Here is a 15,595-nt window from a genome sequence, read left to right as displayed (position 1 = left end):
TATATAAAAATGCATGTTGAAACAAATGTTGGAGCAGAATTTTCCATTTTTTTAACCAATATCTGTATAAACCACTCATATATGTATATATAAATCCCATATATAAATAGCAGATATATATTTGTGTGTCTCTGTGTATTTGTGTTTTAAGTAGTCAAAAAAAACCGGACATCACGGGTAGACTTAATTTAAGATTGGATCTAATCACACAGTGATAAGAAGGTGCAAAAGAAAAAACTGTAGCACTTGCTGGTGTGAAGATACTGAAAATATGATCCAAAAGGGAATGGAAAATGGAATATATAAGTCCCCTTTATTTTATTATAACTTCAGCAGCATCTCTCTGAAAGTTTTGTACCTTATGGTACAGAATGCAATAAATTATATTGTATTATGTGGTAAGTTTGTCATATATACAGGTAGAGAAAAGTAAATAAAATATATGATTCTCTAATATATTGGGACAAGTTGATTGTCCTTTCTAAGATGTCATGTTGCCAAATTCGGCAAATTCCAATTTATTTCCTGCATTTGTTCTATTTTAGGTCCCAAATTTGATCCCAGTTCTGATATTTAAATTGGGAAGACCTTTGGAGCCTGCACTTTACAGGGAGATATTGTATACATTGCCTACACTTGGTGTACATAAGGTCAGAATGAAAGATCTTTAGTAAAATGAAAACTGTACCAATAAAAGTTTTCTATTCTATTCTATTCTATTCTATTCTTACAATATCTATGGTAATTATATTACAAAATATAATATATTAAAGATATTCTTATATAATGTAATGTATAATTGTATTTCTAATTATATATTACATTATATATATTATATATTTATAAAAACTAATTAGAATGAGGAATATATAGCTTACTTAACTGATTTTTAAGCTTCTGCATTACTTTATAATATTTTGGATGGGATATGATATTTGTTTTAAAGTGAAATGTCCATTACACTTCACTGTCTACATTGTATGATCATTATATATATCATGAGAGGATGCTCTTGGACTTGTTATTTGCTGAAGTTTTTTGGAAAATTACTTCCAGTTTATTTCTGATACTGTAGTTGGATGGTTTTTCCTGGTCATCCTTGGTTGTAAAATAATGATCTGTAGATTACTCTTTGTCCTTGGACATATCAAATAGCAAAAACGCTTGGTTAAAAATCTCTTTCAGGTTTGTGTTGCTCAGATTCTACGTGCCATATACATGCTTGGGAACACACCTAAGCTCAGAGCAGTTGCCTCACGGTTGATGACATCATTATGGGAAAGACAGGTTAGAAACTTCTTGTAGTGTCACTATAATAAGTCCAGTTGACAAACTTGATTACTGCTAACCAAGGAAGTAAATAATAGTGGACCATTACTTCTACTAGTATGTCATTATCAGCACTATAAAGAAAATGGCGTTAATGGTGCCTATACTGATCTTTTAGTGGAATATTTCAATATTATGCCTGTCATAAACTTTCTTTTGATTTCATGACATCTCAAACTGTGATTAGAAAAAAAAAAGTTGTTTGGAGGATTTCTGCCTTTCATCATGTGCAGTATGAACAAGACCTTAGTGTTGTGGTTTATCCACAACAGCCAGCAACCGAGTACCCCACAGCCACTCACTCACACCCCCACCCACCAGTAAGATTGGGGAGAAAAATCAGAAGAGTGAAAGGAAGAAAACTGATGAGTTTAATAGGGAAAGCAAAAACTGTGCACACAAGCAAAAGAAAACAAGGAATTAGTTCACTGCTTTGCTTGGGCAGACAAGTGTTCAGCTATCTGCGGGAGACAGATCACGTGTAATGGTGGCTTGGGAAGACAAATGTCATCAGCCCAAATATCTCCCCTTCCTCCTTCTTCCCTCTACTTTATATCCTGTGCATGATATCATATGGTCTGGAATATTCCTGTGGTCAGTTTGGGTCACCCATCCTGTCTGTGCTTCCTCCCAGCCTTGCAAGCATCCCCATCTTCCTCACCTGTATGGAGTATGAAAAGCAGAAAAGGCCTTGGCTGTGTGTAAGTTCTGCTTAGCAGAAACAGAAATATCTCTGTGTTATCAACCCTGTGTTCAGCACAAATCCAAAACACAGCCCCATACCAGCCATTGTGGAGGGCATTAACTCTATCCCAGACAAAATCAGCACAAGTTATGTACAGTAATTTGCTTCTGATTTTTTTAAAGATATCTAGAGACCTGGTCTGCAAAAGCCAGTTCAATCACAATGTAGCATTAGAGCTGAATAATAAAAAAAAAACCAAAATATGGTATACAATACTAAAAATCAGAGTGGTATGTAGAAGTCCTATAGAAGTGATACCAATTGAAAATCTGGTCGCACTTTTAAAGGTGTGTCCTGGTTTGAAAAGACAGCTGTGCTAGGGAAGAGCAGGGCCTTCCCTTGAAATGGAGCAAATAAACCCCTCCCTCTGAATTATTATAATCTTGAAATTAAGGGGCTCTCAGGCAAAGATATGGGGGTAGGAATAGCAGTTCTTTACTAGTGTATCTAACAAGACAAACAAGAACAACAACAGCTATGAAATTAACACCAAACAGAGCAGTAGCTCAGTCCCAGTCCTTTTTGGCTGCCGGCACCCTCTCCCTGTGCTGCAGGTACCGCTGGTGCGCAGGGGCAGGTCCCGCACAGCTGCAGGAAGGATGGGGGTGGTGGCGGTGTCCCAGGTGGGGAAGGGATGGAGGAGAGACTTTTGGTTGAGGTGTCGGTCCCGGAGCTCAGCAGGGTGCTTGGAGACCCCAGGCTGAAGAGAAAAGGCAGCAGTGTGGGATCCAACATCAGAAAAGGTGGCTCCTGGTGTTGGGATGGTGGGGGCGGGGGTAGCAGCAGTGACCGTCTGACTCCAGCTGCACGAGGGGCCAGCAGATGCCTCCCCCTCCCTTTACTTGCTGCTGATCTCTGGTTTCATCCCCCCCTTCCCCGGTTCCCCCACTTCCCCTGTCACTAGCCATCCCTGCTAGGGCCTAGCCATCAGGCTTCTTAGCATGTCAATGGGGAAAATTCCATAGAGAGGAAAGGGAAACAAAACAAAAACAACCCCCAACAAGGTGTGATGATAATTTTAAAACAAAATCTTTTCTAGGATCGAATTTACCCAGAACTGCAGAAGTTCTTGGCAATGTCTGATATGCCCTCTGTGTCTGTTGACAAAGATGCTCAATGGGAAAAGCTGGTTGCTAAAGCTGCTTGTATAAGAGATGTATGTAGGCTGAGGTAAGTGCAAGTCTTATCCATCTTATGTCTTTGCAACGGAAAAGGGTTGTTTTCAGAAAAGCTGCATCATTATTTTTACTTAATCCATTCCTTTAATTGTAATTGGATTTTTAGTTGTGACACTGACTCAGCCATTGCTAATCTGAGCAGCTACTAAGTTTAGGATTTTCTATTATGACAGATAGAACACGCATATAAATGTTGTTAAAATTAAATTATCTCCATCCTGAAACAAAAGATGCATCCTATACTGGTCCCAGGAAAGAAACTTCAGGAATAACACTTCCAGATTAGAAAAAGTGGGAATTGAAACAATAGAAGAAAGAGCTAAGTGTCTCTCTTTTGGTCTATTCAAAGAAAGATTTTTTTTTTTTCCTGAAAACCATATTTTGTCACATGTACATTTTTGGTCTTTATTCGGATATAATACCACAGAACACTGTTGTGCAAGTCTAACTGGATAATACTTTGAACCTTTCTAGCTCTAACAATCTGTGAATATCAGTACTTGATAATAATTTACAGTTCCTGTAAAGAGTATGTTTAAATGCATTAGTATTTACTTCCTGGTTTTATATGCACTTTCTGCCTGTCACCTGCATTGAGTTCCAGCTTTCAGTTTCTTTTGTGAAGATCAGCTAGTAACAGCTGAGAAGATTCATGTATCTTTTAAGTATCAACTAAAAACAAGTTTCTAGAGGAAATACCTTTTCATTTACCTCTTCAACTTACTTCCATTTTGTCAGACAGTATTTGTCAAGAAACTTTTTAAAAGTGAAAAGCAAGACAGAAATCTCAATGTACCTGTAATACTCTTTTTGCCAGATAAGTGGTATAGCTGGAGTTCAGGTTCATTCTTCATGCATTTAGAAATAATTTGTGAGAATCTGTGGGCAAATACATTAGTCACAATTTACCATGCATATAAGTCACCTACCAGGTACCATTTACCAGAATCTCCTACAGAGATAGTATGAGGAACTGTTGAACACCTTGCCCACCACAACCCAATAAAATTCAATGGAGAGTTAAAAGACTGGAAAGGTAAAGCAGCCCATGCAGTCACTGAGGGAAGGACAAGGGGCATTGCAACAGAGAGAAAAAAAGGAAAATATATAGCAATCTGATGTAAGAGGGACAGAAAACATTTGGTGCCAGAATCTCCACCAATACACAGGAGGAACTGCTTGCAGGAGACTTCAACAAAGAATCATAAAATAGTGCATTTTTAATAGTTGGACTTTCCTTCTCAGTCCCTTCTTGAATGATGTAATCTTTAAGAGAATACAACATGCTTAGACAAAACCTTCTATAACTTAACCACTCTGTGATCTTTTATTTGGAATTTGATGCCTACTGATTTAATTTCTCATATCACTCAGCCTTTAGAGGACTCTGTCATATCCTCCTTGTAAGGTTTTTTTTTTTTGAGTGTGTGTGTGTGAACTCCCAATTCTAGGCAGTTTTAGTTGTCACTTAAATGCCTAGTAGATTTTTTGTGTGTAAATTATAACTTGTGTGCATGTGTGAATATTGCCTTCTATTTTCCTTTTTTTTTTTCCCTTTAGACCATACCAGCATGGAGCAGATATGTTGGCTGCAATTTCCCAGGTATTAAATGAATGCACAAAACCTGATCAAGCTTCACCTGCTGCCATAGTATTACAGGGTCTACGGGCACTTTGTGAGGCTGAGGTGAGATTAAATTGGCTTGTCTTTGTGTTTTGAGTTCTGCTTGTGGTTCATGACCTTTTTTCCCAGTTGGCTTTTTTTAAAGAGTACATTGAGTTCCTGCAGAATTTTTTTTTCTTCTAACAAATTTAATTCCTCTCTTCCAACATAAGTTAATAGTTCCTGGGAAATTGTACTGTGACCTTCTACCACAGCACATCAGCCCTTCAGTGCATGGGCTGAAATTTTGAATCAGCTTTGCAGTTTATTGCAATGACATCTTTTCATGCATCTTTCCTTGAGATTTGAAGAGGAAGTCTGTTTGGTACATAATTCTGATTGGCTGAAATGCACTTAAATAATGTAATTTTTGTATCTTCTTACTGGCCTGCCCTGCTGTGTCTAATTCATAGAGTTTACTAGATAGAGAGTGAAATCACTAGCAGCTGGGAGGCTTCACTTTTACTTACAGATGAAGAGGACAAGTAGCTTTGGGATAAGCTGCTCAGAGAGATTTTGCTGTGTCCTTCCCTGGAGATTTTCACATTCCTTCTGGATACAACCCTGAGCAACTGGATCTGTTCTCACTGTTACCCTGCTTTGAGCAGGAGGCTGGGCTGGAAATATCCTGAGGTCCCTTTGAACCCAAACAGTGATGCTATGGTTTCTCTAGGTTACGAGACAATGTTCTTTGTTTCCACATCCCAGACAGTGTTATGCTGGTGTTACGATGCAGGCACAGACATGCTGTGAATCTGCTACTGGCAAACTGTACTATACAGGCCATTGGAGTAGTGAACTAATTATACCCTGCCGGAATATTTGATTACCCATTTTCTGCCAAGCAGCAATTTTATGTTTATCCACTAATACACTTCCACTGCAGTGTTTACTGCAGTAAGGCCAGTCATTGCCCCATTATTTAAAATCACTTAGCAGTTCAAGAACAATATAGTGAATCACCCATAGATATCTATATTCAGTATAATTAAAAATCTTCTGACAATGGCTGCTAAGAAACAATTTGTTTAGTGTAATTTTTTGTTTGCCTTTGATGTGAAGTTTGGCTTGTTTTAAGGTCACGTAGATCCTTTGAATGTGGGTTTGGTGTTGAATTGGTGTTTTTCCAGGCTGGATTATGTTTAGACTTTGTCTTGCAAAGAAGTAGGAGTTACATATATGATAAATTTCACATTCTACTAAAATAAACTCATTTGAGAACACATGTATACTGTACCATTACTGAGGACTGGAAGGCTAAGACTACTCAAGATGGATGGAAGGAAGGAAGAAAGGAAGGAATGAAGGATGGACAGACAATTTTGTGGATGTTACCAATTTTTCATGATTCCTGGATTTTCCAAATTCAATTTGCCTTATTTCCCCAACTGCAGTGTAATGTTATGGGAGACCAAATCTACCACCTAGCTATTCTGAAAGGGAATTCTGTTGTGGTTTGGCAAGCTGGGTAACCATTCAGGTTAAGTAAATTTGGTCTGTCTCTTATTTATTGTTTAGACTGTAGTCTGCAGTGCAGAAAGGACATAATCATAGAGACTGGTTTTGTTTTGGTGTTTTCTCTCTCTGTCACTGAATTAAGGGAAAGGGATGTCTCCAGGCTTTTCCATGTGCAGCTGCTTAGAAGTAGGATTTTAGAGAGCACTGAACTTTCAATCAGCTTTTGAACCAGAATAATTAATAATGTTTTCATACGTATAGTGTTGACTCAGTTGATGATGGAACCCTATACACCATGTGGCTTTGTCAGGGTTGAGTTCTGAGAGTGTCAGAAGGGCTCCTTTGTTATAGTAATGTAATAACAAAATGTGTAACATTGATTTCTTTTTTGGTTGACTCTTGTGTAAGAGTAGTTATCCATTCTGCTGACTGCAGTAATTGTTTTGTATAAAGGTAGTGGCTTTATTCAAAGTACATCCTACATGAACACTGTTAGGAGTATAAACTTAGCTTTTGCAGGACTTGCAAGAAGGGCTAGCTGCTTCTTCCCCCCTCTTTTTTTCAACAGGTGTAACAAAAGGTCTTTAATGAACAATGAATAGTGACTTGCACATCAAAAATGGAAAAAAATCACAGAGTTCTTCCCAGATCACATTTCCTGCTTCTCAGCATGCAATTTGTTTTTCCCCCAGTGATTTCAACAGAAGCTAATGTACTTCATTTGAGGCTATCCTGGCATCTGATTGATTTAATGTATCAAGTACAGTATGCAAGCCAAGAAACATTCAAGGATAAAATTTCTAAGCATACGTTTAAATCCCCTTTCCATTGAAATGTTGTTATCTATTTTTCTCCTAAGTTAGATTTCTCACCCATTTAGGGCAGTAGGTCACCTGAAGCAAAAGTGCTTTGTCTCTCCTCAGCATCTTTAAAATTTAGCTTTTAGTTTTTTCCCATCTAGCAGCTGATGTTTTGTGCAGTGGCAAGCTTGCTATTTTAAAATAAATTTTGAAAATACAAGAAAACTTAAGTATAAACCAAGACTGTATTATACCAAAAGCACTGTGTGATTGTTAATGCCTCCAGATGACAATGACATGCTAATTTGAACAAATCAGAATGAAAAAATCCCACATAACAAAAAATGAAAACAGACTTACCATACATACTTTTACCAAAGTATGACATTCGCATGTCTAGATCTGCAAATACACATTTCCTGAATAGTACTTCTTTTGGTTTCATTGTTTTTTTTTTTTTTTTTTCGGTTAGACAGTAATTGGTATATCAGTGTTGTCAAGTTCTCTTATCTTGCTAGTTTTCTAGAGTGTTTTGCGTTTTCAGAGGACAGCTTTGTGGAGCTGAACAGTGTCTGTGAAATTGCAGGGCTTTTCCTTGGGGATTCATGACTAGCTGATAAATTATATCACAAGATATTTATCACATTTGCCTATTTTCTTTATTTACTGTGGGTTTTTGTGGTTTGTAACCAGTTTACCACTGTTTCCATCCCCCTATTCCATCAATTTACAGTATGTCATTTCGTAGGAGTTTTCTGTAGGACAGCTGTTAAGTTGCAAGTCTAGAAAATACTATCTGAGGAAGAATTGTACAGTCTTGAAGCTACATCTGAAATTTCTGTTGGGATGCTGGCTATTTTTGAAGGCCTTTTTTCATCTCTTATCTGAACGTGGAGAATGTGTGTGTTACACTAGGAAAGAATGAAATTAAACATGCTTTGCTAGCTAATGATTTGTTAGTCTTCCTAAATTACAGTATCAAATCCCATGAATGCACAACTTCTTTTCTCTACATATTACATATCTGCATGTTGTGTTTTTTGGACAACTAACTCCTTAAAAAGTCAACATTTCTAGATAGTCAAGGAAGAACTTCCAGTGCTAATAGAAATGTCCGTCTTTCCGAACACTGGGAGACCTTTTTTCTTACTCTTGCAGTCTGTTTTGAAAGAATGGAAAGAGAGGTGTCATTTTCCCTTGGAATGTTACCAGATGAGGTCTTTCTAGCCATCAGTAGTTGTTACCATAGAAACACACTCATGGGTTTGCTATTCCTGAAATTGATTCAACTCAGAATATATCTTTGGCTTTTTTAAACTATACCCTGAAATGTGATTTGCAGTCGCTGAAGTGACTGCTTAATTTGACCATTACCTGCATTCAGAGATACAAAGCATTCTGTTTTTTCAGTGCAGAATAATACTGAAACTACCTTTCTTAATGCCTTTGTGGAATATCTTCATAAACATACCTTTATTTGATTTCATTACATAAATCAGTCTGTATTGCTTAATGTCCTTGTTTTGTGTTGCTTTGTTGTAATTTCTTATGCCTGAAAGACATTTTCATGGCATTTGCTCAGATGTTTAAGTCTCGATTTGAAGTTTTTCACTTTAGAATGCTGAAAATCGTACTTTGCTTTGCCACAGCTATTTTAAAATTTTTGTCTAGACTTTGGTTCTAAGCATACATGGTTTGGGGTTGTTCTTGTGTTGTGGTTCTGTTGGGTGACTGGGTTAGGGTGAACAGAGTTATTGTTTCTTGGTTTTTTTTGGGTTTGTTTGTTGGGGTTTTTTGTTTGTTTATTTATTTGGTGGTTTTTATTTGGTTTTTTCCTGTTCTGTACTCTTTTTGTTGCAGTAGAGCCTGAAATCTTAAAGATAAGAAGTAACAACAGATAAATTATAGACAGAATTATTTTAGGTATGGTGGCAAAATTCTGAAGTACTAAGTGCTCCGCAGGTACCAACATTAAGGTTTGATGAAATAATCCATGGAAATTATTTAAATTTTCAGGAAAATACATGGCTCATTACCAAGAGAAAGCCTGGGCAACAGAAAACATGTAAAAACAAAAAGGAGGAAGTTTTAGTACCAATATTGCTGTCTAGTCAACAATCCTGAGAAACTTAACTACTACTTTTTATAACTTCTGATAATTGTTCAGCTGTACCACTGTACACTGTACCACTGACTGCACATCTTACAGACTTTTTCAGTGCCTGGAAATGCAAAATGTTGTACTGACTGCTTGTTGAACTGTCATACAGATCTTTGAAGGTGAAAAGAAGCTGGGTGACATCTGTTGTTTCCAGGAAGGAAGTTATGGAAGACCAGTTACATATCCTGTTATGCTCTAGTTATAGTGTAAATGTGTTCAGTATCAGGTATTAGTGTTTAATATTTATTGCAATTTGACAGTTTCCAACACTCTCTGTATTCCTGAACTTCTGTGTTTTGCATTTGTTCTGCAAATTTTTTTTGGCTTTTACTGTTTTTAAAGATTAAAGGCATTTTGTTTTGGAGGACTTACAGCAAAAATAGATTTCTTGGTGGCCTCCTCTGTTTTCATCCTATTGAATTCCCAGAGACATCTTGATTTTTAGCTAATTTGACCAAGTTAAGTATAGCACTAATGTGGTATGAAGATACATATACAGCTCTGTGTATTACTAACAGTGTGTTATTTATTCATACTGGTAGTTGCTTTCCCTGGTGAAGCATGGTGCAGTATTACTGTGTTATATCAGTTGATCTACAAGTGAATTTTTTACATGCTTGCATTTTTACTTTTTATGAACCATATATTAATTTCTGTTCTCAAGAAGGAAGAGCCAAGCGCTGGGAAGAAAAGTTTAGGTGAAGTTGGGATGGCTGTTAGTAATGATGCCCTCCCACTTTGCTTGCAGGTTGTTTGCATCCGTTCTACATGGAATGCTCTGTCACCAAAGCTGAGTTGTGATACAAGACCACTCATTTTAAAAGCACTGAATGAATTGTTTTCCCTGGTTCCCTCATTAACAGTGAATACAAATGAATTTGAGGTATGTACTTATGGCCTAAGACGAGCCTTTTCTTTTAGTATAACTTTGTATATAACTTTTACATAAACCTGCTTGATTTTGATAAAATTGCACCCACTGCCTAGTTCAGATTAGTCAAATGCACATTTCATACAGTTTCACTGTTTACACTTGGCATTAGTGAGGCCTGGGAGATAGATGGGAAATTCCTCTGTGAGGTTTATCCATGGTTTCCCTCTCACAGAATGTGAAGACATGTGAACGTGTCTGGAGTTCAACACTGCATCTGTTCTGCTTTCATAGCTCAATGTATGTTGATGAGGCAGTAAGTTGTTTCAGGTAGCTGCCTCTATTTCAACTGCTTCTTTGATCTAAGAAAACATAAATGCATATTTCCTTTGCTTTTGTAGAAATTCAAAGCTCAAGTTGTCAGCTTCCTTTGGAACAATACACAGAACAAGGTAAGTGATATAGTTGAAAACTTTAATTTCTGATGTCAGCAACAGGATATTAAGTTTTGTACTTTTCTGTCAAGATGGTGTCATTAATCTCATTTTCTAATAGCATTTTGTCCCTGTTACTTGACACTGTTTCTGAAGCAATGTACTGCACGTAAAGAAGGTTCTAATTTCTGCCATTTCCTCACCTCACCTGCCACGCCCTTGGGGGCAGTTTTGGGCACCGCAGTATAAGAAAGACATTAAACTACTAGAGAGCATCCAAAGAACAGCCACAAAGGTGGCAGATGGCCTTGAGGGGAAGGTGTGTATGAGGCGTGGCTGAGGTTCTCTTGGTCTGTTCAACCTGGAGAAGGGGAGACTGAGGGGAAACCTCATTGTAGTCTGCAACTTCTTCACAAGGGGAAGAGGAGGGGCAGACACTGATCTCTGCTCAGTCGTATCAGGAGAAGTTTATTAGGAAAAAAGGTTCTTCCCCCAGTGGGTGATTGGGCACTGGAACAGCTCCCCAGGGAAGTGGTCACAGCACAGCCTGACATAGTTCAGGAAGTGTTTGGGCAATGGTCTCAGGCACATGGTGTGACTCTTGGGGATGTCCTGTGCAGGGCCAGGAATTGGACCCAGTGATCTTTGTGGGTGCCTCCCAACTCAATATATTCTGTGAATCTGTGAAACTAGTTTGACTTCCTCTGGAAAATTTCAGCCTTAGCATTCTTGACAAAGACACTGTTATGACAGCTAACTCAGTTCATTTGTAGAGTTTTGTAATGCAGTGGGAATGTTGGACTGTCATCACTAGAGGGCTGGTGGAAGTAGTGTATTTAATTTAAGACTAAGACTTCCATCAGCCTATTTCAGTGAACTTTTTAGCCCCATGGTTAATCCCAGATGACAACTAAGTACCTAAGCTTGTTCACTCCCCTTCCTTGTGGTGGGATGGGGAGGAGAACTGGAAAAAGGCCCCATGGATTGAGACAAGAACAGGTTACTAAGTGAAATAAAGTAACTGTGTAATAATAATAACAACAAAAATAACAATAATAATAGTAAAAAAAGGGAATGAAACTCGATAACAGACAAGTGTTGCATAATACAATTGCTCACTGCCAAAGGATGCCCAGTCCATCCCTGAGCAGTAATGGGTATCCTCTGGCCAGCTTCCCTGAGTTTATATACTAGGCATAAAGTTCTATGATATGAAATATCCCTTTGGTCAGTTCAGGTCATCTGTCTTGGTCACGCTCCCTGCAACCATTTTGTGCACAGGAACACTGGTATAGGAAGTTGAAAAGTCTTCCATTTAGTGTAAGCACTTTTTAGCAGCAGCTAAAACATCAATATGTTATCTACATTATTCTCGTATCTTGGATATTTATACCTGAAGTAGAATGCTCAGAATGCATGTTATCAAGCCTAGATAATTGGTCTTGCTACTTTTCATTGTGTATATAAAAAAGTAAGCAGTTGAGAGTATGCCTCAGGAAAATATTGTTGAACTCTTTTTCAGCAGTCACTGATTATTTGATAAGCTCTTTGAGTTTGGAGTTTCCAGTAGGTAGCAATACTATATGCTGTGTTTGTGATTTTCTTCTTTTTTCGTGTTAATTTTCTAGGATGCCCTTGTTGCCATTTCAGCCTATAAATCACTCTCATCATTTGACTCTGAAGAACATACAATTCTTCATCTTCCTGAACAGGTAGCTATGTTATATGTTTGATAGTAAGCACATCTGACACTTCCATCTGACATGGGTTATATACTCTTGAAAGGGAAACCAGTCCTTGTGCCTTCTCTGACAGAAATTCAGGAGAGCCTTCTGAAGGAATACAAGCTCCTGCTGGTGACATGAGGTGATATCATGTGTGATTAGCAAGGCTAAGTCTTATGAGCAGGGAAAGGTACGAATGAAACATAAGGCTAAGCATTCAGAAGGTAGTTTTTCTTATTTTGTTATTAAATTAGTAGCTTTTTTTTTTTGGCAGCTGATTTGCATTTTATGCTCTTCTTTTAGTGCTTACTTTTGGGTCTTGTAACTAAGCAGCTCTTATGGTTGCTGTTTATTCCATTGCAGTCACACTCATGGATAGGGCTTCTTTTTTCTCAAGACAGGTATGTCAGTTTGAAAAACAGGTGAAATTTTTGGAATTAAGCTGGAAAGTTTTCCCGTGTTTTTGTTTTGAACTTTTACAGCATAACATTTTACTTTTTCATCAGTAAAGGCAGTCAGAAAGGAGTTGAGATACTTACTAGAAAGCTTTTTAAGTATGCAAAGGGCTGTTAAACTCTGAAACTTCTGATTAGATGACTCAGTAACCTAACAAAATGAAAGGGCACAAGGAGATGAGCATATGATTATCTATGTGACTTTTTTTAATATTGTATGAGAGACTAGGCAGTGCTCAGTAATCCACTGGTGCTTCATGGAATAATGAATCCTATGGCTTTATAGTAAAATTTTTATTTACTGCTTTATTATATGATAGGCTCCATTCATATGTTGTAACTGGCTGTTACGAAAAGGCTGGAATATGCAATTTTTAAAATTAAAAAATACACTTTATATAAATCCGTGAGAAGAGTTCAGCATAAACCTTACAAATGAAAAATGTGTTTTACATAGAAGACCACAGGATAGAATAAGGGAAATACATAAACTCTGCTGCAAGACTTTCGCAGTAGTACATAGTTCTGTATTACTGGTGCAGTTACTTTTTAGTCATATTACTGGTGCAGTACTTTACAGAAAGTGAGTAAATATGTTTTAATTGAAAGCAATGTAAATATGTTGCACTTTTTCAAATTCCAAAAACTAATATGTAAAAGTAGTGTCAGCAAAAATATTTTATTTATATTAAAATATCAGTATCAAACATTGTTAGACTGAAGAAGAATCAGGGTGAAAGTAAAGTTTTATGAATATTAGTTCAACTGCAAGCATCAAGATTAATTTTATTATTACAGATATGTATTTACACACCCTGTAATTTTTAGCAACCAGAGTTGTCTTTCAGTTAGGTAGACGAAAAACTTTTATTTGTTAAACTTCAAATTTATGAAATGGAGTAAAAATAATGAAATGGGGAACTTTTCATATTTAGTTGGTATTTTTGACACTTTTGACTGGTAATGTAGACTTGGGATTTTTGTGCTGACATTTAACATTTTTTTAATCTTTCAGGCACGACCTGTTGACTCATTGGAAGAGATAGACATGAATGAAGATGAAGAGGATCAGGAGGCAAATCTGTCTGTTCCGGGTTCTTCATATATCAAGCTGTTGTCTCTAACACCAGCTGCTGTTTTAGGAGGTATAGTATATCCAGTGTTTGAGGTCACTTTGCAAATATGGAATCACTGACTGTACAGACCTGTGGCTCTTTTAGAATGGAGTGTCATGTTAAAGTGCAACCTTCCTAGTCTTTCTTTAACAAATTATGGGAAAAAATGGGAAAAATAAAGCCCACATCCCATTTGTAGGAAGATGGTGTGACAGAGATCCTGATGATGGGAGAAATATGTTTATAATTAAAAATTATTTACCCATCCTAAAGGGAAAGCCAGTCCCTTATTATTTATATCAAGTACTCATTTCATCACAATGACTTCAGTAAGGAGGACTGAACAGATGTTTCTAAAGACAACTTTGTATTTTAGCCCAGGACAGATTGAAGTAAGATAAATTTTATATTTATTGTTTTGTAAACAGTATTGATGGTATGAAAATAATGCTGTACACAAAGTCTGCTTAATTGATTAAGATACCAGTGCTATGCTTAATGCATAATTGTTGTGATATTGATACTGAAGTATGCTTCAACAGATAGTCTCTGACACTTGTTCTCAAACCTGTGCAGTTGAATTACCTTCAGTATTTGAGGGTTTTGCCATTCGCTTCATTACTTTCAGAAATACCCGTTATCTTACAGTTACAAGATTTGAGATGTTGTGCCAGGACATAGACACTGTTACTTCATTTTTTGTAGAATATATGGGATCTTCATGTGTGATTGCAGGCTGTAAATATTGCCATGAGTTAATAGGTGGTGTTTTGTAGTATTTTCCCCCGAAGGGGGTTTCTAGAAGAATCCATTCATTGAACTCGGCATGCACATGCATCTGGAGTGTGTGCAGCCTAACCTAGAGAGTCCTAACTACTAAATCCTGGAAGCTTTGTGAGGGAAAATGACATAACCTAGTTCAATGAAAGAGAATGTTGTGTCTTGACAGAAAACTCAATCTGTGTAATGAATGCTGAGATAGCCAGCTTTCTAGGAGGATGGGAAATCAAAATGGAATTTAAAGTGAACAGACTGGATTCAGAGATGCAGGACCTAAAGACTGGTATCAAAATAGTTAAATCCAAACATGCACTGAGCAGTTTCTCCATCAGAGGTGTCTTCTAACATTGTTAGTTAACACAAAATCCAGAGCAGTTGAGCAAAAGCTTTAGTGACTGGCTGGACTTGAGAGTTGTTTTTGAGAGTGAATTGCTTCACCAGGAGAGGATGAAAATGGATTAATGAGGCAATGTCCAAGACAGGCCAAAAGCCACAGAGTCCCTGTTCTATGGGAGCTGAATCTGTGTCATCTCATTTGCTGGAATTCTAGTGGTGCATGTTATTGAGATTAGTAACATATAACTACTTATGTGGAGCATTGGAAGGTGGAGCTTCAGGTAGTATCTTGTCTCAAACTCTTTAAAACTGGTTTGTCACATCAGTTTTCATATTGTTTCTATGTATTGGGTTTCCAGGGTATCAGAAGGGGTTGACAGGCTTAGTTTTTAATTTTGATAGTTTTTCATTCTGTGTGCCTGAGACTTTTTTCAAACCTGGTAGTCAGAGAACTAAAAATAATTAATAAAAAAACCTAGAAGCTTGATATCGTTGTTGTTGTTGTTGTTAGTAATAGTGGTAATATCCTTACTGCAAAGGAGGTGA

At 37.2% G+C, this 15,595-nt stretch overlaps 1 protein-coding gene across 3 annotated transcripts in view; it reads left to right on the top strand.

Moving 5' to 3' along the window:
* FOCAD (focadhesin) overlaps positions 1 to 15,595 on the top strand; it is a 92,962-nt gene that overhangs the window by 38,868 nt on the left and 38,499 nt on the right. For 2 of the 3 annotated variants that reach the window (XR_009934140.1, XM_062512830.1), the window contains exons 12-19: positions 546 to 650; positions 1,186 to 1,287; positions 3,114 to 3,244; positions 4,813 to 4,939; positions 10,083 to 10,217; positions 10,607 to 10,657; positions 12,268 to 12,351; positions 13,834 to 13,963. Coding sequence is in view for 2 of the 3 variants with exons in the window: in XM_062512830.1 (XP_062368814.1) it covers positions 546 to 650; positions 1,186 to 1,287; positions 3,114 to 3,244; positions 4,813 to 4,939; positions 10,083 to 10,217; positions 10,607 to 10,657; positions 12,268 to 12,351; positions 13,834 to 13,963 (865 nt within the window). In the remaining variant the exon portion in view is untranslated. The remainder of the gene's footprint in view (positions 1 to 545; positions 651 to 1,185; positions 1,288 to 3,113; positions 3,245 to 4,812; positions 4,940 to 10,082; positions 10,218 to 10,606; positions 10,658 to 12,267; positions 12,352 to 13,833; positions 13,964 to 15,595) is intronic. The other variant, XM_062512831.1, reaches the window with a different exon arrangement.

The sequence above is a fragment of the Cinclus cinclus genome, chromosome Z (assembly GCF_963662255.1).
Source record: "Cinclus cinclus chromosome Z, bCinCin1.1, whole genome shotgun sequence".
Taxonomy (NCBI): domain Eukaryota; kingdom Metazoa; phylum Chordata; class Aves; order Passeriformes; family Cinclidae; genus Cinclus; species Cinclus cinclus.
Note: the sequence above shows the minus strand (reverse complement) of the source record. Positions and strands in the feature narration are given on the sequence as shown.